This window comes from Haliotis cracherodii, unplaced genomic scaffold, assembly GCF_022045235.1.
Source record: "Haliotis cracherodii isolate W230 unplaced genomic scaffold, xgHalCrac1.p SCAF_6, whole genome shotgun sequence".
NCBI classification, from domain to species: domain Eukaryota; kingdom Metazoa; phylum Mollusca; class Gastropoda; order Lepetellida; family Haliotidae; genus Haliotis; species Haliotis cracherodii.
The window spans coordinates 39,202,196-39,230,046 of record NW_027266319.1 but is presented as its reverse complement, the minus strand read 5'-3'; the positions used below and the strand labels follow the sequence as shown (position 1 = coordinate 39,230,046).

The 27,851-nt window shown below is 44.7% G+C and overlaps 2 protein-coding genes across 2 annotated transcripts in view; both read right to left on the bottom strand.

Moving 5' to 3' along the window:
• The window catches only part of LOC139444902 (sacsin-like), a 73,423-nt gene that overhangs the window by 16,030 nt on the left and 29,542 nt on the right, over positions 1-27,851 (bottom strand). Inside the window, exons 3-6 of the mRNA XM_071225908.1 lie at positions 18,630-18,736; positions 16,485-16,604; positions 12,142-12,289; positions 8,806-10,326 (exon numbers count right to left, since the gene is read on the bottom strand). Of these exons, the coding sequence (XP_071082009.1) occupies positions 8,806-10,326; positions 12,142-12,289; positions 16,485-16,604; positions 18,630-18,736 (1,896 nt within the window). The remainder of the gene's footprint in view (positions 1-8,805; positions 10,327-12,141; positions 12,290-16,484; positions 16,605-18,629; positions 18,737-27,851) is intronic.
• LOC139444677 (uncharacterized) lies at positions 21,705-23,846 on the bottom strand. The gene has a single exon (XM_071225609.1). It carries the CDS (start codon positions 23,844-23,846, stop codon positions 21,705-21,707), a length of 2,142 nt encoding a protein of 713 aa, XP_071081710.1.

The window sequence follows — 27,851 nt, the reverse complement described above, 5'->3', positions numbered from 1 at the left end:
ATGTGGAAGATCAGACCATGAAACAAGATTTCAAAATATGAACTAATGAACAATCAGTACTAGCAACATGTTTGCAAAATGTAATCTTCATTGGACTTGTGTCTCTACAGCAAACAGAATGCATATGGAGAGAATATCTTATGGGCACCAAAATGTTATGTTTGTTTGATTGTTGTTTAACGCCGCACTCAGCAATATTCCAGCTTTATGACGGCAGTCTTTAAATAATCGAGTCTGGACCAGACAATCAAGTGATTGATATCATGAGCATCGTTCCACACAATTGGGATCTATGACATGCATCAACCAAGCAGTGAGCCCGACCACCCGTTCCCGTTAGTCGCTTCTTCTGACAAGCACAGTCGTCCAACGTCCAAATGTTCAATATGGCATAAAATTTCGTATAGCTCAATTACATATTGCCTTGAACTACTGATTAAATTGGATGGAATGGAAACGAAACATGACAGACAACATTCAGTTCAGGTTAGCTAAAACTGGTAAAAAGTATCTCATAAAAGGTGGACAAAAACGACTGAATAATAAATAGGTTTTTCAATATGGCTGTGTGGTTGCAAAATTGAAAACTGTATTTGAATCTTTTGAACAATTTCAGTTGCCATCTTTGGTGGGATCAAGTTTCAGCATGCGTTAGTTTTTCGTTTTGATTTGTTTGTTGTTTCACGCCACATTCAGCAATATTCCAGATATTTGATAGCGGTATGTAAATAATCGAGTCTGGGGCAGACAATCCAGTGATTGACATCATGAGCATCGATCAATGCAATTGGTATACAATGTCATGTATGAGCCTGACCACCTGCTCCGGTTAGTCGCTTCTTTCGACAAGCATAGTCGCTTTTTACAGCAAGCCTGTGTAGCTGGATACCTATTCTGCCCCAGATCTTCATGGGTCACATGCTTAAGTACAAAGGTCAAAACAAAGATGTATACAGATAGAATAAGCAGTCTGCTCTGATTGCCTTCACGGATGTGAGACGTGCTGATTGCCAGAGCCGTGGTTCGTCAGTCGGCTGTGGCACGCCAAACATCTTGGCTAATTCACTATCTGAGTGAAGACATTGTGTTTTGAGTTATCATTACTTAGAATGTGTAAGAAAGCTACCAGTGTCTTGTTCTTGTGATTTTACTATTGTTCTTGGCTAGCTTCTCCTTTGTAGTATAGCCGATCATAACTCGTGACGCAGACTTCAAAACCAAGATGGTGGACACAGTCAACAAAATTGTAAATAATGTCCTATTTATGCATCAGTTTATGAAGAGGAGGATTAAGCAAGTCCTCAGTTACATTGGTCCGATTAAAAAAACTATGTGTGTTTAAAGTTTATGCGAATTAGTATCATTGAAATTTTCACCTGTGTATATCATGACATTTTTGGTTACATTGAATTATTAGTGAAGTATTCCATAATCTTCATGGGTTTTTAATCACGATTTCAAGAAAATCTACCAAACCAATTTTTTTCAGAAATAAGGATTTTAATAATTTTCATTCTACTGACAGAGAGTTGATTTTGGTTCATGTCAATTTTTCCGTCAAAACGTACAAATAAACACTTCATTTTTTTTACCTAGGTTCCAATTCTTACTGATCACCAATACCACCGATACCGATCCTTTTTCATATTTTTTTCAAAATAATATTTGTCATATTTTGATAAAAATTAGAAAAATCGAGATTACAAAGTGTTCTCTCCACAACATTTTGGCTCAATTCCTTGTACGGTTTCTTAAATGAATGTTTTTTTCCTACCTCACACAAATCTGGCTTTGCGTTTCTTTTGTTTAGGCGTTTATAATAAAATATAATTAATATGCTGAATACAATTTTAAAATATAGATCTATATGTGTGTTGTAATATTGTATACTATAATACATACTAAGATTGTTGTAGGAGATCATAAAATTTTCGCAATGTTATAAATGTTATACATCTGTAATAGTTTGGTAAAAATATAATTACATTTAGTACTAACTACTAAATGACTTTATCGCGCGTATCCAAACCATTGGCTAATTACGTCCGTAACCCAATCAACCCCGGGTCACCACTCTGCACCGTGCCCGGGGAATAAGCCCGTGCAAGCATCATCCCGCCTTTGTTTTTAAAGCCCGTCAATCGCGCACCGACCCTCTTCAAGTACACACGCGTTTCGCTGTATCTAATCGCTTTCGCTTTGTACGTTTCCTTTGCACCCAGTCACGACCGTTTCGCTGATTACGCTTGGAATAACATCTATTTCAACACTCGCCGTATCGCATTTATTTCGTTCTACGCCCGAACTTCATCCTCGGGACATTTTACACTTGTGGAATACCAACTCACCACCTCGACCTTTCGTGATGTCTCCCAAGAGAAGAGCAGCCGTCAACCACAAGCTTGTGAGGGGAGCCAAGCAGGCCAGGACAACCAGAAGACAAACCCCGGGAGTACACATTGTACAGGAGGCAACAGCTGATGGTGAGTCTTCCAATTACGGAAATATCGAAGGTGGCAACACAATTAAAGTGCAATCGGCGCAGCTCGTAAATGCCGCGCAGGCTGCCAACTCGGCTACCCAGGTAAACGAACAGCTGGAAAAAATACTCCAGTTGCTGGAAGTTGGAACATTCAGTGCCCGGCCGGTTAGCGCAAACCAACAGGTAAGGCTTGGTTTTAGTTCTCCCGCCATTTCGCCCAACATAGGGAGAATCCCCGATGCTCACAACGAGGCCGATGGTGACGCGGCTTGGCCAGCCAATCAGAATGCAGGATACGGGGATTCCCTATCTTTCCGTGCGGATGGAATAGACGCACACGTCAAACAACAGGTGAGGGAAAAAATCTGGCGTGGCGTGTTTGTCGACCTCGGCACATTCCTACCAAACACCGAGGGAAGTCACGAGGATGGTACGATTACCAGGTAATATAATTTTTAAACCAATAAAGCAGCAACCAAAGCGCCTGTCCCTGGCAAGCTGGACTTCAGCTTTCCACATTTTCATGTATATCTATGTTAGTAGGCACTCCGAGGTCCGCACGACCCAGGGGTTGCTGTCCTACATGGAAACCATAAGAACGGCGGCACTTTGATTCGAGGGGGAGGCCTGGTCAATCTACGACCAACAATTTCGACACAGAATGTCAAGGGACCCCTCACGACGCTGGGACAACATCGAGTTGTGGCTGAAGTACATGGTCACGCAGCCGGTTCGACAACCAGAATCAGGCGGACGGGGCGCAATGACACGCATACAGGGGGACATCACCAGTCAGGTATGCTGGGATTTCAATAAGTTTGGCTGTAGCAGGGTCAACTGTAAGTACACTCACAAATGGGGTAAGTGTGGTAAACATTCCCACAGCTCTAAGACCTGCTTTCGAGGGAATGGGGTCCAACCGACCCCATACAAGCCCAATCAGCCTTTCCCTAACAGAAAACCAGCCGTCAAGGCAGGTAAATTCAATGGCCCCTTCCCCTGTGGATCTCAATGAAATGGCACCCTGGTTAGGCCAATATGCTAGGGTCAATTACAGAGATGCAAATTATTTATGGGTAGGTTTTAGCTTTGGCTTTAAGCTCGAGTTCGCCTGGCACGAAACTTGCGATCAGCCACGCACCAAGACACGGCAGGCTACGTGAAACAAAAACTACAAAAGGAAGTCGACCTTGGCAGGATGGCAGGCCCCTTCAAGGCCACCCCCCTAGACAACCTCCAGTATCCCCAATAGGCCTGTTGCCCAAGAAGCAGCCAGGCTATGGTCAGCATCTGGGTAAGCATGCGGAGGAGTTCCGTCTAATTCACCATCTATCCTATCCCAGGGGTAAATCTATAAACGACTTCATAGACACAGAGGCCTATTCCGTTGTGTATGCCAGATTTGATGAAGCTACTCATATGGTTCAACAACTGGGGAAGGGAGCACTACTAGCAAAATTCGACATTCAGTCGGCCTTTAGAATTATACCAGTCCACCCATCCGATTTCGAGCTGCTAGGCATCAGATTCGAAGGTGAGTTCTATTTTGATAAATGCTTACCATTTGGCTGCTCCATATCTTGCAACATATTTGAAACGTTTAGTACCTTCTTGCAATGGTGCATGCAATCGCATCTTCCAACGTGTCCGATCATGCATTACCTGGATGACTTCCTAACGGGGGGCACAGCAGGCACTAGCCACTGCTCAGACAACCTCAATGGATGCGTGAATACACTAGAACAGCTTGGGGTCCCTATTGCGCACGACAAGACGGTAGGCCCCTCGACCAAACTGACATTCTTAGGGCTGGAAATTGACACCAATGCAATGCAGATCAGAATCCCAGAGTCCAAGATCAAGGAGGCGACAATGGAAATCCAAGACATCCTGTCAACTGGTAACATCAAGGTCACAAAAAGGGCCCTTCAGTCCCTCATAGGCAAGCTTAACTTTATGTGCAGGGCTATACCAATGGCAAGGGCATTCAGTCAAAGGCTAATCGATCTGTTTAGCAAAGCTCAGAAACCATTTCACCACATTAGGATTACCAGCTGGGTCAAGGAAGACCTACAAAGGTGGTTAATATTTCTTATGAGTTATAATGGCATTTCAGGACCAACTATGGGTAGACAGCGATTTCCTCCAGCTGTTTTCAGACGCAGCGGGTGGTGCCGGCTTTGGGGCCTACATGCAGGGCAAATGGTTTAACGGCGCATGGCCAACCCAGTGGGTGACGGATGGAACTACACGGGACTTGACGCTCCTGGAGTTGTTCCCCATCACACTGGCCATCCAACTTTGGGGCAAGCAACTCGCAAACAAAAAGGTCCTCTTTTACTGCGACAACCAAGCAATAATCAACAAACAGTCTACCAAGGCCCCCAGAGTGATGAACCTACTCCGTCGCCTAATCCTGCAGTTCCTCCGATATAATATCATGTTTAAGGCAAAGTATGTATGTTCCACTGCTAACACTATTGCCGATGCTCCAGCCGCGGCAAGCACCAGCCACGGACCAGAACCCCACACCTATCCCGTGCAACATATGGCCGATCTGAGGCAGGAAGCCAGCAGACTCCTACAACAATCTCTGTCTACAAATACATGGGCCACTTACCAAACTGGCATCAATGCCTTGCATCAGTTCCGGTCCACACACCAGCTACAAGAGGTGTGGCCAGTCCCGCTGGATCAGGTTGTAAACTTTATTGCTTATCTGTCAGTCACTCGCCACTCCCCTAACACAGTCAAGACTTACTAAGCTGTCTTCACAGCATAAATTCCGACTGTACAAACCATTTCCTGGTGGGCAAGATTTTAACAGGCTTACACAAATCAGCGGGCCGACCAGACACCAGAAAACCGATCACTGCAGATCTGCTGCAGGTAGTAACCAACAATCTGCCACATGTATGCTCATCAGCATATGAAGCCAGACTGTTCAAGGCAGTCTAATGCACAGCCTTCTTCAGTTTCTTTAGGATTAGCGAGCTGGTACAAACTGGACCCTCAAAAAAAGGAGGCGCCATCCAGAATTTAAGCTTCTCGGGCAACCCCCAGCAGCTTTCAATCCATCTACCACACCCAAAGTCTGATCAGTACAGGATGGGGACAACAGTTACAATGTCATCTATACCAGGTAATCCGCTATGTCCGGTAGTCGCCATCAACACTACCTGGAGGCTCGCCCCTCCGGCCGACAACATGCATTCGTTCATTTCGACCATTCCCCCGTTATAAGGTACCAATTCCAGGCACTCCTAAAAAAGGCCTTAGCACACAGCAACATAAACACGGCTTGCTATTCTTCACACTCCTTCCGCATTGGGGCAGCCACATCAGCAGCCATGAACGGGGTGCCGGAACACCTCATACAACAATACGGCAGGTGGAAATCAGATTGCTACAATGCTTTCATATGCTTACCCACAAATTTAATGCTGCACAATTAATTCAAATAGTCTTTCATGGTACTTACTACACTTCTTATTGTTTACAGTTTGGATGGTGGGATCCCGCTACATGGCCAGGGCACGTCAGTACTTGCTCCTGAACGGCACCAGTCTGAACCAACCGAGGATGCTATGGCTGGCACGAGGGGGGATGAGGTGGAAGGAGCTGGACACCATTCTGGATGCACAGGTCAAGGCGACACGGCGCAGCCCCAGAGCCCTCATCTTTCACCTGGGCTCCAACGATCTGTGCTCGGTCAAGGGCAGCCAACTCTACCTTGACATGGTGGCATCAATCTTTCGGATACAACTCCAGCTTCCTGACACCAAGATCATCGTATCCTCGATGCTGCCCAGGCGCTACTGGCACGATGCCAGGGATCCACTAAAGATCGAGGGGATGCGGAAGAATATCAACCGCCGACTGGCCAACCGAGTCAAAGAGCTCGGCGGTACAATAGTGCCACATCCCCAGATCCTGGCATCAGACAGGACATGGTACGCCTGGGAAGCCCCCACCTCAGTGACAAAGGACTGTGTGTGTTTACGGACAATTTATTGCATGCCATTTAACCCAATCTCATCTTCTGTTTTTATTATAGGCACGGGCATCCACGGCTCGGTGGCCCGTGCCTCTCTTGGCATATTGCGGGATAAATGGTAAAGGCCGAGATAAATCAAAATAAAATGAATATTCTGAAAACTTAAGTTCGAAATCTATATCTCTTTTCATATATATATATACTGAACAGCACTGAAAACGCACCAGGAATAAATCTTGAAATATTACAAAAACAACTTGAGCAATGACCGTATTTGATTAGAACAGACATAGACGGATTATTAAGAAAGACGACAAAGGAAACAGGAATACCACACAGTAATTACAGTGTAAGGAAGACACATAGGGTTAAACTGAAAAGTCAATATCTGGTATGTCCACCATTGACAGCAACACAGGCCATGCAATGTCTTCTCATTGATCGAATTAGTCTGCGAATAGTGTTCTGGGGCATTCCACTCTTGACGTAGTGTATCTTCAAGTTCTCTCAGGTTCTGTACTTGCGGACGATGTGAGAGGCGTTAACCCAGGTAATCCCATAGATGTTCAATTGGCGATAGATCGGTTGACAGGGCTGGCCATGGAAGCAGAGGCACATTATTGATCGCTAGGTACTGTGTTGAAACACGTGCTGTGTGCGCTCTTGCATTATCTTGCTGGAAGGTGTCCATATCCTGGTGCTGATGAAAGAGTGGGATGACATGATTTGCCAATATGTTATTCCTGTAGTAAAGGGCATTAACTCTTCCACGACAAACATTGAGCTCTGTTTGATGGTTATGACTGATGCCGCCCCACACCATGACACTACACCCCCCCACCCCACCCCAATCAATCTGTCTGTACAACGCAGTCATTGTGGTAACGTTCTCCACGTCGACGCCACACTCGCAGTCGACCGTCAGCATTCCGTAAATGAAAACGGGACTCATCAGAGAACAGCACACCATGCCACTGCCACAATCTCCAATGACGATGCCTTTTGGCCAAACGCAGACGTTCATTTCAATGTCGATCAGTGAGTATGGGTCCAACATATGGACGTCGAGCACGTAGCCCTGCTGAGCGGAGACGTCGACGTACGGTGTCAGCACTGATAAATTCCGTCGGCCTTGTATGGTTGCTGCTGTCCTGGTAGCCGGAAGTGTACGATCACGAAGATGCCGACAAACAATATGGCGATACTGACGTGGTGTAGGTACACGACGTTGACCCGGACGTGGTCGATCTCTGGTGGTTCTTGTCTGCTGGAATCTGCTCAGTAGCCTGAGGACTGTTGAATGATGGCATTAAAACTGTTCTGCAACGACTCTACTTGACGTACCAACTTGAAGCATGTCCAAGGCACCTTCACGTTCCTCTGCTGTTAATCTTTGCATTTCTTGTGTCAGTACCCTTTACATCTGCAGCAACAAGTGATGTGGCTTTTAAAAGTCTGTCTTTTATAGCCCTATTCTGCATGCTTCCCGTGAAACAAAACGTGTTTTCCATGATGTGGACGCAATTTGTTGCGTTTTGGCGATTTCGATCACAAAAAAATTAGGAATGTGTTTTTAACGAGCAGTTCTTCTTCATCCTTCGTCCATGACGTCGTATATTACTCATTCACTTATATATATTTTCATGTGACTTAAGCCCAGATAAAAATACATCCATTTTCATGGTGGTGCGTTTTCAATGCTGTTCAGTATATATTGTGAGTTGTGTTTTAACTACTGTTTGTTATCAGTTAATTAGTTATTAATTAATTAGTAATTTTTGTTGTTGGTGTTTTCATAACAGGCCATAAGAAAACTAGAAACACGTTTGCATTATATGGAAACACGACAATAGCCCCATCCCTACCTTTCCTGCAATGATCCAACATTTTCCACTTGAAACATGTATCCTAATCATTTGGACTTGGACCTCATGAATGTGTATCTATATCCTGGTCACTATTGTAGTCCTATGTATGGGATGTTGTATGAGTTAGGTCTGACAAGATCATTTTAAATGTTCGCATTTCCTTTTTAAATAATGTTGTCTTATTATTAGAATTTACAAATAATTGTACCATTGTCTTGCCACGCGTCATGCCATATCTGAGATGATGAAACCGTCAATGTACGATGAAATGATGGATTAATAGACATCAAATTATGCAAAGTGGAAAAAAACACACACCAACCTTCCATTCAAGAAAACCAAAATCTAAAGATTACCAAAGAAAACATGCCAGGATTTAAGCTACATGAATCTTTCTTTCAGGAGAACTAGAAACATCTACTGCTGTAATTGGTTGTATCAAGATAAAAGCAACCTACCGCCACCTGCCCGTTTCATCAGAACTTGTTGTAAATCTTCAGGAAGGTCCAGTGAAACCAACTGACTTTCCAGCCCTGGGAAGAGTTTGACATCCTCTGGCTGGTCACAGATGAACACAGCAGCAGGTGCTCCAAACGCCACAAAGTTGCCATCAGCCACTGGAAGAAGACACAGACCCCTCAGGTGCTTGTACTGATCAGATTCCAGGAGATATTTCAACAGCATGAGTTTCTTCTGTCTTGGTAATCTTGTAAAATGGCTGTTCAATCTCAGTGTGTCACAGACATCTTTAGGTGTCACTTCGTGAATGTGGGAGCTGAAATGTTTTTCTAAAGTTCTCATGAGTTTTGAAGGTACTGGGACGATGTATCTCTTGTAAAGAGTAAATATTTCAATGATTAACGAATAAGCGTCACTGGCCACATCCACAAGAAAGGCATCCTTCATCTTGATTCCCATCCTCTGGTCACTTGGTGTGAACAGTAAAGGTATGTTGTGTAGCTGCTTCAGCAATGTTGAAACAAGCGGCTTCCAATTCACATCAACATCATCAATGTCTGGTATCATTCTGTAGATTTGCTGAATGATGATAATTGAATTAGTATGCACCTTGCAACATTGAACAAGAGCATTTACAATGCTATAATACACCTCGGGCAGAACTTCACTCACAAGACACTTGTTCCACTCCATAGCCTTGTCGGTGTGAGCCTGATTTTGAAGCTGATCTGCTGTTGGCCACTTGACATGTCTCCGGTTCTGATTCAAAGCAAAGAAACCATTCACATGAACCTGCAGCCCTGTGGGACTGCGACTCTCCAGGGGGAGTGGGAGGAAACAAAACACATGACCTTTACACTGCTGACCCAGAGGAACAGCCAGACCGACATAAGGGGCGTAGGAAAGAGCTTTGTCACTGCAAAGATCTCTGAACCTTGGACTCATAGTTCCTCCTTTGTAGAAGTTGATGACAATCCATTGCTGTGAGGACTTAGGCCCTGCAACATCGCCTGTTTCCACAGTTAAAGTCAACTGACTCTCTACAGATGCTGCTGGTATTCCCCCCTGTGCCTGCTTCACTTTTCTCATGAAGTCTCGCTTCTCCATCCTCACATGCTGGAGACAGTCTTGAGACAGCTGCAGTGAGAACTGGACTTGTATCTTTCTTCTCAGTGTCTGGTACAATTGTATCTTCTCTATTGACTTCAGAAATAAGAGAGTGATGGACGCCTCAGACTTAAACGCTTGGAAAAGATCCTTGACTTTCTCCTCTGTGTAAAGGTTGTCCGACAGCTTTGAGATGTTGGTTCTGAGGGGGAACCAGAAGATGGTTCCACTGTAATAGCCCTTGTGTACCGTGTCTGATGTGAAATCAAAGATGCCACTGAAGACATTAAGGATCATCTTCTTGATCTCATTGGGAAGTTCTCTCAACTTCTTCATGTAGCAGACTCGGTCACTATTCTTCTCCTGAGGGTTGATGAACAACACAGTGTCCCCGCTTATGACACATGGGAAATCTGAAAAGTTATGTAAAAGAAAGTTGAATGATGAAATAATGTTTGTGATATCACTTGCATGGCAAATGTTCCACAACATAACAACTGAAAATTCAAATATCTGTAAGGAATCTTCCAAAATGTAAATGGCAACAGTTGTGGTAATAACTTCAAAAATATATTACAAGTGATTCTGTGGCATTCGATTGGCTAACGAAGCTATAAGTTTATGGGCGGCCATTCGGTCAAAAAATAAATGTATACTCGGACCCCATGGTACCGCGGCATTCATCGTATCGCGGCATTTGTGATTTCCGATAGTTCACGCGGCACACGCCTCTTATCGGCTGTCTATTAATGCAAATCGGTAACCAGGAAGTGTTACTTCGTAAACAATTTCAATTTCCACGGAATGTTCCATCTGCTGTAAGTAAGGAGTTATTAATCCGTTGATACACATTTCTGGCATCTGTTGTAATATTGCCTTACCCCCATCTATCAATGGCCAACGATATAACCCGCAGTTCCCCAAGTAAACTTTCTCTATCGACCTGAACTAGATCATCTGCATATTCATGGCGACTAATGAGGTAACGGAAGTTACGTAGTCCGCACATTTTTTTCCGCTCTGTGCCCAGAATCTATTGGGAGATCATAAGGGCCATAATGCCAAACTTAGAAATACGTTCTTCACTAGTAATCAATAGATAAATACATACTTTGGGCATACTAGAAGTGCTTTTTATATATTTATTGTTGACTTTTAACATTTTTCCATTTTGTGACAAATTATTGTCATGCAAATCTTTTTAGACAATCTTAAAATATCATTTCTGATATTTGTTGCTGACTTATAACAATATTTTTCTCTTACTTTTCGGTAAAAATGCATTGAATACCTATTGCTGAAAACACATTTAGAATTTTACTTGTGCTGTCTTTGCACTTGTTTGGACAAATCACTGATGTCTGGCATGATCATACCAAGTGGTTGGTAGAATTATGTCCTCTTTTTGTCCAATTCGGACCTCCATACACAACTTTTCTCTGTACCGCGATACGATGGAGTTCTCTCCCTTGTCAAACAGAGCGCGAGGCCCGGCTTTTACTTGGAGCTACTAAAGTAAATAATTAACTTTTATCAGTAAAATATGCATTTTTTGATAAAATAAATGATATCTGATACAGAGAGCACGAATAATCATAACGGTTAGTGAGTGCATTTTGTTCCGTTTAGTGTACATGACAAATACCGCGATACCCCGAGGTTGCAGGCTACACATTGTCCTTTCGTGCTCACTGACGTTCTTTATTGAAAACGTCCTTTCGTGCTCACTGATGTTCTTCATTGAAAACGTCCTTTCGTGATCACTGACGTTCTTTCGTACAGATTGTTCTTTCTTTTCTTGTTAAGACGTCTTTTCATAACATTTGACTATTAATATTGTATTTTGATCTTTAGTAGTTACATTTAGTGCTTTATTTGTCATATTTGACCTTAATTGCGTACTTTTGTCCTTTTTGCAACTTTGTATTTTTTGACCGAATGGCCAGCCATATAAGTTTGTGTTTATGTTTCAATAAACGGACAAGAATGAGGTTGCGCACGACTAACAGACAACTGAAATCTAAAAAGGAAACATTAAACTGTGTGAAAGCGAACAAGTTTAATCAGGACATAGTGTTCATGTTCATTTACTTGTCAAGAAGCCAATGACTTATCAAGTGACACTCATTTCATGCAAAGAACCTTCCAAAATCTAAATCCTAACATTTGTTTATGTTATCTTTCTCATTCCAACATCTGATCAAAGAAAACAATCACCAAGGTCTTACCAGTGACATGGAACACAGATTTAAATCCAAGCCCAAACCGTCCAACTTTGAGAGGTTCCTCTTCTTTGACGCTGTCATGTAGCATCTTGATTCCGCGCCAGTCCTTCTCCGTAAACAAGGCATCATTGTACACACACAGGGCTGGGGCCTGAAACATAGCAATATTCCAGTAATATCACGCCAGGGGACACCAGAAATGGGCTTCACACATTGTGCCCATGTCGGGAATCGAACCCGGGTCTTCGGCATGACGAGCGAACGCTTTAACCACTAGGCCCCACATTACTTGTGAACAAGGCAGCATTGTACACACGGGGTTGGGATCTGATACATAGCTCAGTACATTACTTGTGGACAAGGCAGCATTGTACACACACAGGGCTGGGGGCTGAAACATAGCTCAGTACATTACTTGTGAACAAGGCATCATTGTACACACACAGGGCTGGGGGCTGAAACATAACTTAGTACATTACTTGTGAACAAGGCATCATTACACACACACAGGGCTGGGGCCTGAAACATAGCTCAGTACATTAATTGTGAACAAGGCAGCATTGTACACACACAGGGCTGAAGCCTGAAAGATAATTCAGTACATTACTTGTAAACAAGGCAGCATTGTACACACAAAGGGCTGGGCCTGAAACATAACTCAGTACATTACTTGTGAACAAGGCAGCATTGTACACACACAGGGAGGGGCCTGAAACATAGCTCAGTACATCACTTGTGAACAAGGCAGCATTGTACACACACAGGGCTGGGGGCTGAAACATAGCTCAGTACATTACTTGTGAACGAGGCATCATTGTACACACACAAGGCTGAAGCTGAAACATAGCTCAGTACATTATTTGTGAACAAGGCAGCATTGTAGACACACAGGGCTGAACCTGAAACATAGTTCAGTCCATTACTTGTGAACAAGGCAGCATTGTACACACACAGGGCTGGGATCTCAAACATAACTCAGTACATTACTTGTGAACAAAGCACCATTGTAGACACACAGGGCTGGGGCCTGAAACAGAGCTCAGTACATCACTTGTGAACAAGGCAGCATTGTACACACACAGGGCTGAACCTGAAATATAACTCAGTACATTACTTGTGAACAAGGCAGCATTGTACACACAGAGGGCTGGGATCTGAAACATAGCTCAATACATTACTTGTGAACAAGGCAGCATTGTACACACACAGGGCTGGGATCTGAAACATAGCTTAGTACATCACTTGTGAACAAGGCATCATTGTAGACACACAGGGCTGGGGCCTGAAACATAAATCAGTACATTACTTGTGAACAAGGCACCATTGTACACACACAGGGCTGGGGCCTGAAACACAGTTCACTACATTACTTGTGAACAAGGGAGCATTGTAGACACACAGGGCTGGGATCTGAAACATAGCTCAGTACATTACTTGTGAACAAGGCAGCATTGTACACACACAGGGCTGAACCTGAAACATAGCTCAGTACATTACTTGTGAACAAGGCAGCATTGTACACACTCAGGGCTGGGATCTGAAACATTCTTCAGTACATTACTTGTGAACAAGGCACCATTGTAGACACACAGGGGTGGGGCCTGAAACATAGCTCAGTATTTTACATGTGAACAAGGCATCATTGTACACACACAGGGCTGGGATCTGAAACATAGCTCAGTACATTACTTGTGAACAAGGCAGCATTGTAGAAAAACAGGGCTGAACCTGAAACATAGGTCAGTTCATTACTTGTGGAGAAGGCAGCATTGTACAAACACAGGGCTGGGATCTGAAACATAGCTCAGTACATTACTTGTGAACAAGGCACCATTGTACACACACAGGGCTGGGGCGTGAAACACAGTTCACTACATTACTTGTGAACAAGGCAGCATTGTACACACTCAGGGCTGGGATCTGAAACATTCTTCAGTACATTACTTGTGAACAATGCAGCATTGTACACACACAGGGCTGGGATCTGAAACATAGCTCAGTACATTACTTGTGAACAAGGCAGCATTGTACACACTCAGGGCTGGGATCTGAAACATTCTTCAGTACATGACTTGTGAACAAGGCAGCATTGTACACACACAGGGCTGAACCTGAAACATAGCTCAGTACATTACTTGTGAACAAGGCAGCATTGTACACACACAGGGCTGAACCTGAAACATAACTCAGTACATTACTTGTGAACAAGGCACCATTGTAGACACACAGGGGTGGGGCCTGAAACATAGCTCAGTACATTACATGTGAACAAGGCATCATTGTAGAGAAACAGGGCTGGGATCTGAAACATAGCTCAGTACATTACTTGTGAACAAGCCAGCATTGTAGAAAAACAGGGCTGAACCTGAAACATAGGTCAGTTCATTACTTGTGAACAAGGCAGCATTGTACACACACAGGGCTGGGGCCTAAAACATAGCTGAGTTCATTACTTGTGAACAAGGCAGCATTGTAAACACACAGGGCTGGGGCCTAAAACATAGCTCAGTACATTACTTGTGAACAAGGCAGCATTGTACACACAGAGGGCTGGGATCTGAAACATTCTTCAGTACATTACTTGTGAACAATGCAGCATTGTACACACACAGGGCTGAACCTGAAACATAGGTCAGTTCATTACTTGTGAACAAGGCAGCATTGTAGACACACAGGGCTGGGGCCTAAAACATAGCTCAGTACATTACTTGTGAACAAGGCAGCATTGTACACACAGAGGGCTGGGATCTGAAACATTCTTCAGTACATTACTTGTGAACAAGGCAGCATTGTACACACACAGGGCTGGGATCTGAAACATAAATCAGTACATTACTTGTGAACAAGGCAGCATTGTACACACACAGGGCTGAACCTGAAACATAGCTCAGTCCATTACTTGTGAACAAGGCAGCATTGTACACACTCAGGGCTGGGATCTGAAACATTCTTCAGTACATTACTTGTGAACAAGGCAGCATTGTACACACACAGGGCTGAACCTGAAACATAACTCAGTTCATTACTTGTGAACAAGGCACCATTGTAGACACACAGGGGTGGGGCCTGAAACATAGCTCAGTACATTACATGTGAACAAGGCATCATTGTAGACACACAGGGGTGGGGCCTGAAACATAGGTCAGTACATTACTTGTGAACAAGGCATCATTGTACACACACAGGGCTGGGATCTGTAACATAGCTCAGTACATTACATGTGAACAAGGGAGCATTGTAGAAAAACAGGGCTGAACCTGAAACATAGGTCAGTTCATTACTTGTGAACAAGGCAGCATTGTACAAACACAGGGCTGGGATCTGAAACATAGCTCAGTACATTACTTGTGAACAAGGCAGCATTGTACACACACAGGGCTGGGGCCTAAAACATAGCTGAGTTCATTACTTGTGAACAAGGCATCATTGTACACACAGAGGGCTGGGATCTGAAACATTCTTCAGTACATTACTTGTGAACAAGGCGTTATTGTACACACACAGGGCTGAACCTGAAACATAGGTCAGCACATTACTTGTGAACAAGGCATCATTGTACACACAGAGGGCTGAACCTGAAATATAACCCAGTTCATTACTTGTGAACAAGGCAGCATTGTACACACACACGGCTGAACCTGAAAGATAGCTCAGTTCATTACTTGTGAACAAGGCAGCATTGTACACACAGAGGGCTGGGATCTGAAACATACTTTAGTACATTACTTGTGAACAAGGCACCATTGTACAAACACAGGGCTGAACCTGAAACATAGCTCAGCATATTACTTGTGAAAAGGCAGCATTGTACACACACACGGTTGGGGCCTGAAAAATAGCTCAGTACATCACTTGTGAACAAGGCAGCATTGTACACATACAGGGCTTGGGCCTGAAACATAATTCAGTACATTACTTGTGAACAAGGCAGCATTGTAGAAACACAGGGCTGAACCTGAAACATAGCTCAGTTAATTACTTGTGAACAAGGCAGCATTGTACACACACACGGCTGGGCCTGAAACATTGTTCAGTACATTACTTGTGAACAAGGCATTGATGGCAGTTTGTCTAGGGTCAGGGGTCATTCAACCATGAGAACTTAATATCTATTTCAGAGCAGTTATTAGTATCTGTCATATTTTAAAGCTTTTCATTTAACATCCATGTATAATTTAATAGGAATGTTTTCTTTTGAAACCGAAAACATTTATTCTTCTAATCCTGTAGTTAAATTTCCATCCATTTGGTTTTTAATGGCCAATAGGCGTATTCTCAAAAGCTGGTAAGAGCTACCCTATGGATTTAGTCTGATACTGCACTGACATTCTGTCAAGTAAGTTCACCTGTAATGAGGCTAGGTAACGCTTCTTCTTCAGTAGTCTGGAATCAGGGTCAATATGTCTGACATCATACAGTATTCTCATCTCACTGGCCTCGGCATCTTCAGCATTCTGGATCAACTCCTGGTAAAAATAACAAAGTCACACTCCATATTGATGTTGTAGAGACAGACATCTTTAAGGATAAATGCGTTTTAAAGTCTTAGGTGTGACAAGATTTGATTTTAGTCACATGAAGATGACATGTCATCTTAAAGTGTTAACTCATATTGAATATCTGTCCATCATCGGGGTACTGGTCCATCACTCACTCACCTTGAATATCTGCCCATCATCAGGGTACTGGTCAAGCACAGACTAACCTTAAGCATCTGTCCATCATCAGGGTACTGGTCCAGCATGGACTCACCTTGAGTATCTGTACATCATCTGGGTACTGGTCCAGCATGGACTCACTCACCTTGAGTATCTGCCCATCATCTGGGTACTGGTCCAGCATGGACTCACCTTGAGTATCTGTCCATCATCAGGGTACTGGTCCAGCATGGACTCACCTTGAGCATCTGTACATCATCTGGGTACTGGTCCAGCACAGACTCATCTTGAGTATCTGCCCATCATCTGGGTACTGGTCCACCACAGACTCACCTTGAGTATCTGTCCATCATCAGGGTACTGGTCCAGCACAGACTCACCTTGAGTATCTGCCCATCATCAGGGTACTGATCCAGCACTGACTCACCTTCAGTATCTGCCCATCATCTGGATACTTGTCCAGCACAGACTCACCTTCAGTATCTGCCCATCTGGGTACTGATCCAGCACAGACTCACCTTCAGTATATGCCCATCATCTGGGTACTGGTCCCGCACAGACTCACCTTGAGTATCTGCCCACCATCAGGGTACTGGTCCTGCACAGACTCACCTTGAGCATCTGCCACTCATCATGGTACTGGTCCAGCAGAGACTCACCTTGAGTATCTGTCCATCATCAGGGTACTGGTCCAGCACAGACTCACCTTGAGTATCGGCCCATCATCGGGGTACTGGTCCAGCATGGACTCACCTTGAGCATCTGTCCATCATCTGGGTACTGGTCCACCACAGACTCACCTTGAGTATATGTACATCATGTGGATACTGGTCCAGCACAGACTCACCTTGAGTATCTGTCCATCATCAGCGTACTGGTCCAGCACAGACTCACCTTGAGTATCTGTCCATCATCAGGGTACTGGTCCAGCATGGACTCACCTTCAGTATCTGTACATCATCTGGGTACTGGTCCAGCACAGACTCACCTTGAGTATCTGTCCATCATCAGGGTACTGGTCCAGCATGGACTCACCTTGATTATCTGTACATCATCAGGGTACTGGTCCAGCACGGACTCATCTTGAGTATCTGCCCATCATCGGGGTACTGGTCCAGCATGGACTCACCTTGAGTATCGGCCACTCATCAGGGTACTGGTCCAGCACAGACTCACCTTGAGTATCTGCCCATCATCGGGGTACTGGTCCAGCATGGACTCACCTTGAGTATCTGCCCATCATCGGGGTACTGGTCCAGCACAGACTCACCTTCAGTATCTGCCCATCATCAGGGTACTGGTCAAGCACAGACTCACCTTGAGTATCTGCCCATCATCAGGGTACTGGTCCAGCATGGACTCACTTGAGTATGTGCCCATCATCAGTGTACTGGTCCAGCACAGACTCACCTTGAGTATCTGTCCATCATCAGGGTACTGGTCAAGCACAGACTCACCTTGAGTATCTGCCCATCATCAGGGTACTGGTCCAGCATGGACTCACCTTCAGTATCTGTACATCATCTGGGTACTGGTCCAGCACAGACTCATCTTGAGTATCTGCCCATCATCGGGGTACTGGTCCAGCATGGACTCACGTTCAGTATCTGTCCATCATCAGTGTACTGGTCCAGCATGGACTCACCTTGAGTATCTGTACATCATCTGGGTACTGGTCCAGCATGGACTCATCTTGAGTATCTGCCCATCATCAGGGTACTGGTCCAGCATGGACTCACCTTGGGTATCTGCCCATCATCTGGGTACTGGTCCAGCACAGACTCACCTTGAGTATCTGCCCATCATCAGGGTACTGGTCCAGCACAGACTCACCTTGAGTATCTGCCCATCATCAGGGTACTGCTCCAGCACGGACTTGAGCTGCTTGATGAGGGTGGGCAGCTCCATGCACATATACCCATCATCATCAGACTCGGAGTCTGAAATATATACAAGTTAGAATAACATATTGACACTGTTGTGCTTTATTTCCAGTCATAAGTCATGTTTTTACAACAAATTCCCAACACTATTTGTCACAAGAGAAATGTTAGATAAATCAAGCATCATCATGTTTTTATTTAAATAGTTTCAATCATTGCAACACCCAACCTCTTTTGCATCCAATGGGACATGAATTGGATTGTAAGTATTTGTGGCCATAAGGATGAAAGTACTGATGATCCTGTAGATATCACCATCATTAAACAAATAGAAATGCTTTGAAATTAAATTTCACATTTTGATTTGTTAATAGTCAGTTGTGTACTTCCTTCAAAAAATAAATAAATGACAAGATTTAATCTTTGTCACAAACTGCATGACTTAAGAATGAAGCAGGTTGGACTGGAAAAACTTTTGAAATCAATTCACCAACCATTCCATTTGCAGACTTATCATTATGATCACAACCACAAGCTTCTTCGTCATCCCAAGGGCTTCTGAGTAGACTTGCACAAGTCTCTAGGGCAATAATTATTAGTTTGAATCATAAGTTCTAGATTATTAAAATAATAAGAACAAGTTGTCCCTATGGGAGACTGGAGTACATCTATATTTGCCTATTTGAGGAGGATGGAATTACTATGCATTCATCGACTTTTCTTTCAGTACAGCCTTGGAGCAAGGCTAGCTTGTGAGATGCAGTTGTAAATCTGAGAGAGGATGCAGAGCAAGGTGGAAGGATCTGTGTTGTGCCACCTTTGATTAGTATGCCACTTTGCAAATGTAGTGGCGACTGTGATCACATTTAATTGTCCCTTGCCAACCAAACAATTAGCCATATTTCAATAAATATAAAATTTGTTCTTTAAATATTCTGTTGTCACTGTGTTCAACATATGAGAATAAAGTATTGGAATAGATAATTGGCCTTGGTGAAGCATGTCTTAAAGAAATGCTGAAGAAGAAAGAAATGCATATTTTTTAAATTTCTTCACACGTTAGATTACCTATTATAATCAAGATACATAGTCTACTATGATAAGGTTATTTACTTAGTGTTATCTAGTGTTGGTTAAATACATTCCAGAATGTTCTTTTTTTCTTTATATATTTAGGTTGTGGATCATATTCATGCGAGATACAGGTTCTACTACATCAAATCAGAATCAGTTGTTCGACAAGCCATTTTTGTAGAGACTTCAGTGCAGATTGAATCATCTGGCAGCAGTGATTGGATGATTTTGTGTAAAGTTTTTATTTTCTAAATGCACATCCATACAGTAATTAACACTGACCATGTTTTTCTATATTTAGTGCTGTCTTTTGTAACATGATGACTTATGATAAATGTGACCAGAGATATTTTCAAGCAAGTGACATTTAGTGTGGAACTGGGGGTGGTGTGTTTAACTTCCTGTACTTGCAAAAGGAGCTGACAAAGCTGTTTTTGTTTTTATTGCTGCTTTAAGACCAGACTGTGCTCACATGTACGTGTAATAGCTGTTGAAGCCTCTGTTAGGTTAACCAAAAACATAACGTTACTATAGAAGCCTATGAAAAACTTTTGGTTGTGTGTTACCTATACTAGAATTTCATTCGATCGTGGTGGCCATATTGGATTTTAGGGGGCTGGCCCCCTTTCTAAAAATATTTTGTATGTCATTACTTACAACTGTGCCAAGTTTCATACTTTTATCACAAAGTGCACAACTGACCCTCAATCTGTCATGAAATGTCTGCACTAATCACAGCACTGCCAGTTAAAATCTGTCAGCCACATATCTCCAAAGGTATGCACATCTTTGCATATCAGTTTCATCTCCATCTTTTCATTTTCGTCAGATTTGTCTTTTGCTGACATGTTGTCCCTTGTTTTCATGCCAGCCATTATGCTTGTTGTCATGGGAACTACTGCTAAGGCCAACAAAACTATACAGCACCGAACATACAAGTCAGGCTTATCAATGCAAAGGTTAAAATAACCTCTTATGAACAATGCTAGTGATTGTCATACATCTCATGGGTTGCAGTTGATTATGCAATTTATCGCTATTTATTCACAACTGGTGATTATTTCACAGCCACAGTAATTGACAATCAATATTACCAACCATTGGGCAACACTTGACAAACAATATGTTGTGAAAGCCTAGTGATAGGGAAAGGTGCTTACCTTACAGCGTAAGCTTGATGAAGGGGAGATCGAGAACGTATAAGCTTCTGTGAGTTCTGTCCGTTCAGTTGGCTGTCTAGTCTCAATCTGTCGATTGTCACCTGTCAGATTTGGCGGGTAAGTTGATCACGTGCCTCGATCACACCCGGAAACATACGAGTAACATCGGGTGGCCAATCCAATGTAACCCAATATACGAGTGTGGAAGCACCAATCACTACATTCCTCCCTCTTTTCTGGACTTGCCCCCCCTTGTGGTCTCAGGACATGGAGGATCTAACAGGTGACCTTGCCAAAACATGAGAAAATCCCTGCAGGGTTGGGCAGCAGTTTTGTGCTATCAACCGAGACAGTTCGCGTAACTCATGGTTAAGATTAGTTATACGCCTTAAATAAGAAAATCCCCAACCAGATTGTTTGGTGGCAACCGAGTTGGTTCACGTAACTTAAATAGACGACAAAGCTGCTATGAGAATCCTAGAATCTAGACCGGATCGGTGGACTCAGTTCCAGTCCTGACCAAGTCAGATTAGGACAATGTTTCTATGAGAATCCTAGAATGTAGACCGGATCGGTGGACTCAGTTCCAGTCCTGACCAAGTCAGATTAGGACAATGTTTCTATGAGAATCCTAGAATCTAGACCGGATCGGTGGACTCAGTTCCAGTCCTGACCAAGTCAGATTAGGACAATGTTTCTATGAGAATCCTAGAATCTAGACCGGATCGGTGGACTCAGTTCCAGTCCTGACCAAGTCAGATTCAGAAATCCCATTCAGCTGGCGTGAATAATTATACTCTGTAGAGCTGCCTTGCGTTGACATAAGCACGCTCCAGGATGTTGGCGGTGGTACTCTGTCGGGCAGCGGCCACCATAGCTGCAACTTCACCCAGTAGTCTTGGGCTGTTAACTCCTCGGCGACCTGGGCGAGGCCACAGATATGGGGCATCAGTCTCCAAAAGGAAGCGCTTGGCGTTAAGGAACCGCAACGCTGATAGTTGTTGGTCGTCAAAGCTGGCAACCATCCCGGTGTATCCAAACCACGTCTCAGGGAAGTGCTTGGTCCACAGTGCCACTTCTTTAAATGACCCAGAGAAACAATGGAGATGGAATCTCTGGGTGGACGGTACTCCAGCAGCCTTGGCAATTTGTAGGCATTCCTGTAGTGGAGCCTGTTGGTAAGTGTCTGCGGTTGTGCCCCTGAGGTGGAGGATGATTGGCTTGGTTGATGGTGCCAGCTTGAAGAGCTGCCCTAGGACTTGCCCTTGCCGTTCCCAGTTTCCCACAGTGAAGTCCAGGCCAATTTCCCCGAAGGCGATTACATCCTGGGATGATAGCAGGTGCCTTAACTTGTAGAGTTGGTCGGGGTCCATGGCCTGCACATTCTTTGGGTGGAAACCGACAGCTGTCTTCCAAAACTGATGGAAAATTGGTTGTTGGGGCCAGGTTGGTGGGTCGCAAAAGATCTGTAGCGCCTTCTGAAGGTTGATGGTTACCTCTTTTGGCTGGCCGGCCTTGTCCAGGACCTCTTCCAGGGGTGTGGCAGCGTCCAGATGGAGCCTGCTGCGCATCCTATCGGAGTGGAAATGGGTGTCAAAACCCCTGGGAAGTCTCTCTGGATTCGGCGGCGCTGAGGATGGAGTTGGCCGAGTGGACGGTCCGGGAAGCTCTGCTGTTTGAGTGGCTTGCACAGATGGCGATGGTCCTGGCAGTGGCAGAGGGTTCCCGAAGTTCCTGAAATGGTTTCGGACTCCATCCGAGGTGACATCCAGAAGGGCTACCAAGATCCTCCAATGTATTAGACAGGCAGGGCTATCTGGCGACAGGTTGACAGAATCCAATGGTAGCGGCCATCCTTTGATGTTACACAACTCTTTAATATGCCCGTAGCAGCTTCCTCTTAGGGGTGTGTCTTTGGGAACAAGGCTATTCCTTAGGACGAACTGGTGTAATTCCGTCCAGGTAGCTCCTGCTTCCAAGATCTGCCGGGCAAGGTCTTCTATGGCCGATATCATGTCAACTGCCGTTTCTTGTGACGCTGGTACGGAGTCACGGAAACAGGAGGGGAGGTGAGCTCCGTAGGCATGGTGGCGCAGCGTCCTGGTTCTTTTACCGCACGTCCTTATTGGGCAGCTCGATCCCATTCCGTGGGGATGACTACTCTGGAATCGAGCTGCTATTTTCGGGGCGGCCTTGTTAATGACAGAGACGCTCAGCCCTTGGTTGATTGACCTGACTTGTCGTGAGGGAGAAGCCTGGTGCCTTGGCTCTGGGGCTTGCCTCCTTGACATAAGGCGTCGATCCCGTCTTGGGGAGACATGTCGTTCCTGCCTTGGAACTTTCCGTCTTGGGATAGGTCTATGTGGCGAAGGTCGTCGTTCCCGTCTTGGAGAGCCATGTCGCCGGGGTGAAGAGCGCCGTTCCTTTCTGGGAGAGGCTCGTCTTACAGGGGAAGAGTGCTGCCTGTGTCTTGCAGTGTTGTAATATACAGACACCTGACGACGGGGTGATTGCCTGCGTGATAGTCGGTAAGACGGGCGTGGTTGGACTTTTGGCTCATAGCTGGCAACAGGAAGATAGACGACAGAGGCCACCTGCCGTCTATCCGGGCTCTGACAGGCTCGCTTCCTGGAGGATTTGATGTGATCCTCAGGGCTTCGTTTCCTGGAGGGCGCGGCCCGGAGCTGATATCTACCATCCTTGGATGTTGGGGATAGGTCTGGTACATGTCCCAGGGATACCTCTGGTTGATCTGACATTGATCGTTCATGATGAGGGGCAGGGGACCTTCTTCCGGGAGATGTGGGAGCTCCTAGGCTGGTCTGGGAGCCCGAAGACGTAGATAACATGTCTCCAGCCCAGTAGGAAGTAGATGCATCCCTGTTCCTGGCTCCATGGCGTTCGCTGGAGCGTCCTCGTCTTTGGAATACCATTTTTCTGAAACATTAGAGTTTTCCCTCTAGGATACTCTGTCCTTTCCTGTGGTGCAGTGAGGACAGATGTATTCATCCAGAGTGTTTGCTGTTCTCTTGGTGATTCCAACGCAGGCTCCATGAAACCATTGGTCACATCGGTCACAGCCTATCATTAATCGTCCATCATCGGGTTTATTACAGATACAATAATTTGTTTGCTTCTTGAAGAGCCACTCCAAGTTGAGATCCTCTTGAGTATCAGAAGTACTCTTTGTCTTAGATAACCTCTGGATCCAACTTGGAATTACGCGATCTCGACAAGGCTTGAGGCGATCATGGTGATGTACTGATGTTGTCTTCCTTGTCCAGACTTCATATAGTGTATTGGAAATCCTGGTAGTGATTATCCCGGGTCCTTTCCAGGATGGAGACAACTTCTTGCACTTTCCTTGTATGGAGGCAGTGTCCAGTATATACACCATCTCTCCCTCTTCAAACTTTCGGGACAAAATCCTCAAATCGTAATCCCTCTTCATTTGGAGCTGGGTAGTTTGCAATTTATTACGGGCAAGGCGATGTACCTCACCAAGAGCTGAGGCTAGCTGATGCACATATGTGTCAGGGTTCAAGGATGGAGATTCCTCCTGCGTGGCGCTGAAGACTAGCTCTGCAGGTTGATTGATTTCCCTACCAAGCATCAGCATGTTGGCGGTATATCCCGTTTGCCGATTAACTGCAGACCTCAATGCTCCTGCCAGTTGTGGTAAAACTTCATCCCACCTGGACTGATTTGCATCTATGTGGCAGCGAATGGCTTGCAGGAGGGTGCGATTAAATCGCTCCACTTGTCCATTAGCAGAGGGACGATATGGGGTTGTCCTGGTTTTATGTATCTGTAGTAGGATGCAAAGTTCAGTGAACAATTTGCTCTCGAAGTTTCTTCCTTGATCTGTAAATACTTGGAAAGGGCAACCAAATCTAGAGAAAAAACCATCTATGGCAGCTTTGGCTGTCACCTCAGCCGTTTGGGTAGGCAAAGCTATGCACTCCACCCATTTGGTGAATTGGTCAACCATCATCAAGATGTATTGATTACCCAACTTGCTTTTGGGCAAGGGGCCAATGAAATCAATATGAACTCTTTCCATGGGTGCCCCTGCATGAAAGTTGATCACTGGTGACTGGGCATGTCGTACAGGTCCTTTGTTTCGGCTACATGTTGAACATGTGCTGACATACAACTTGATATCTTGTACCATGCCATGCCAGTAGAAACGGGTTTTAACTCTATAGATTGTTTTTTCCATTCCCAGATGTGCCGCAGCCATGACATCATGATTCAACCTTAGCACTTCTTGCTGTAATGATTTCGGGACCACCAGGGATGCCATGCCTCGTGTTGTCTTTTCTTTTATGAGAGGATCAACACGTAACAATCCCTGCTTGTCAATCCGAAATAGAGTTCGGTTCAACCAATAGTGTTTAGCTGCGGGACTGGCCAAGAAGAGACTTGATTCACTCGGCTCCTCAGCAGTTTGAATCCAATCAATTATAATGGTTAAGTCTGGATCAGATCTCTGCTGATTGCATATTTCCTCGGATGAATACCCAAAGTGTTCTTTCTGCCCGTCATCAGTCACAACAAGACTTACGGCCACTGGGGTGGTGTTCATTTGGAAACCCGAATCCCCAATGGATTGTATTTCAAGACAGGAGACCGGCAGGCCACAATCATCAGGTGAGTCATCATCGGAGAGGCAATCCCGCCCAACATGGGCCAGAGGAATGGTGTCATCCACATCCCTGAAGAACCTACTCCAATTTTCATGAGCCCGAGTGCAATATTTGCATCCTCCACATGGCAAACTTTTCAACATTACTTCTGGTTTGTAGTTGTGGCAGTGGCCTCCTTGTGGAATACGTGATAGACCGTCCGCATTGGCATGCAGTTTTCCTGGGCGATGTTTCACCATGAAGTCATATTGGCTCAATTCTTCCAGCCACCTGGCCAATTGGCCATTTGGATTCCGGAAGTTTAACAGCCATTGCAGACTGCTGTGATCAGTCCTAACAATAAAACGCCGTCCCAGCAGATAGTGTCGAAACTGCCTTGTAAATCTGATTACTGCCAATAGTTCTTTTCTGGTTGTGCAGTATCGTTTCTGCTCGGCGGTCAGGCCAAAACTGCCAAAACAAACTACTCTCTCCTCTCCATTCTGAACTTGGATCAGTTCTGCTCCTATGGCTTCATCCGAAGCATCTGTATCCAGGATGAAGGGGTCCTCCTTGGTAGGTAATGCCAACACAGGTGTATGGGTTAGAGCATGCCGCAAGGACGAGAAAGATTGCTCCTGCTCATCTTTCCATTGGAATGCCTTCTTACCCGTTATTCGATACAACGGGACTGCCATAGAAGCATAGTCCCTGATAAACATCCTGTGGTAGTTGGCAAAGCCAAGGAACCTTTCAACATCCTTGGTACAGGTGGGGTGGGGCCAGGTAAGTACCACTTTGAGGCCATCGTTGTTGGCCTCAAGGCCATCTTGGCTAACTACGCGACCGAGAAACTCAACCCTCTGCTGAAACAGTTCACATTTGCGAGGTTTCAATTTGAGTTGATAACTTCGGAATCTCTCGAAGATGGATCGGAGATTAGTCAGATGGTCTTCCATATTGGCACCCATCACCAAAATATCATCCAAGAATGCCAGTGCAATATCCCAGGTTAATCCTCTCAACACGAGGTTCATTACCCGTGAATATGTTGCTGGAGCATTACAGAGTCCAAATCCCATTCGAATATGTTCGAATAGACCATACTTGGTGATGAAAGCAGTTTTTTCGCGATCCTTTGGAGAGATTTTCACTTGCCAATAAGCTGAGTTTGCATCCAGCTTAGAGTACCAGAGATTACCGGCGGGCGTATCAAGACAATCTTCCACCAGGGGCAACGGAAATACGTCTTTTTTCGTGATATCATTCAGACCGCGATAATCGATGCACCAACGTACTGTGTTATCGTGTTTGCGTATTAACACAGGGGGTGCAGCCCATTCTGATACAGAAGGTTGAATGACTCCGGCATCTAACATTTTCTTGAGATGTGTCTCTTCCTCCTTCTCGAATCCAAGTGGTGTTCTTCGCATACGCTGTTTAATCGGTTTAGCGTTTCCAGTATCAATGGAATGTTCAAGTTCAGTAAAGTTCCCCAAATCCAAGTCATCTTTGGCAAACACATCTTGATAGTCTGTGAGTAGTTGTGCCAGTTGATGCACATCCTGACCTTGCAGTAGCTTTGATGACCTTTCAAACAGACTTGTCAGATGAGCAGGGATGTTGGGTTGATCACCACTTCTAACAGCCGCAGATTGTTCCAAGGGGGATTCGACATGATTTATTTCCATGGCAACCCCTAAGACTTGACGAGGCTGTAGCACCACTTGATGATCCGAAGGATTGACAAGGCACACAATAGGTACACTTCCTCCAGTTTGGTAAGTCCTGGGCATCAGAAGATCATTACTTGTTAGGCGTGGCTCTATAATGAAATCTGAGAGTTCCTTTGGTATAGGACATTCAAGTTGCCGTACCAAATTCGGCGGAATGATGGTCTTCTTCCATACCGAGATTCTGGATACTTGCGGTACCTTTTGAGAATGGCATAGAGTCATTTCATTGGTATCCGATCCAATCTGTAGTAACTGTTGAGTCAAGTCAAGATGTGCCCCTTGGGGAACTAAAAAGTCCAGTCCCAGAAGAACATCATCTTGGATTGGGCCCACTACTACAGGAATCGAATAGGTTTTGGACCCTAATTGTAACTGGAGTGGTTGTGTTACAAATGAGGACATATGTAAGTCCCTGCCGGCAGTTCTCAACTTGATGTCCTGCTTCTTCTCAGGCTTCTGTGAAAGTGTTTTGTAAAAAGTGTCCGAAATAATGGTAACCTCAGCCGCCGTATCCACCACTGCAGTTGTGTGCTGGTCTTGGATTTGGACTGGTACCAGAAACATGGATCCACTT

Bases quoted from the DNA above. Each gene is read 5' to 3' on its own strand.
- LOC139444677 (XM_071225609.1), bottom strand. From the start codon at position 23,846: ATGGTATTCCAAAGACGAGGACGCTCCAGCGAACGCCATGGAGCCAGG.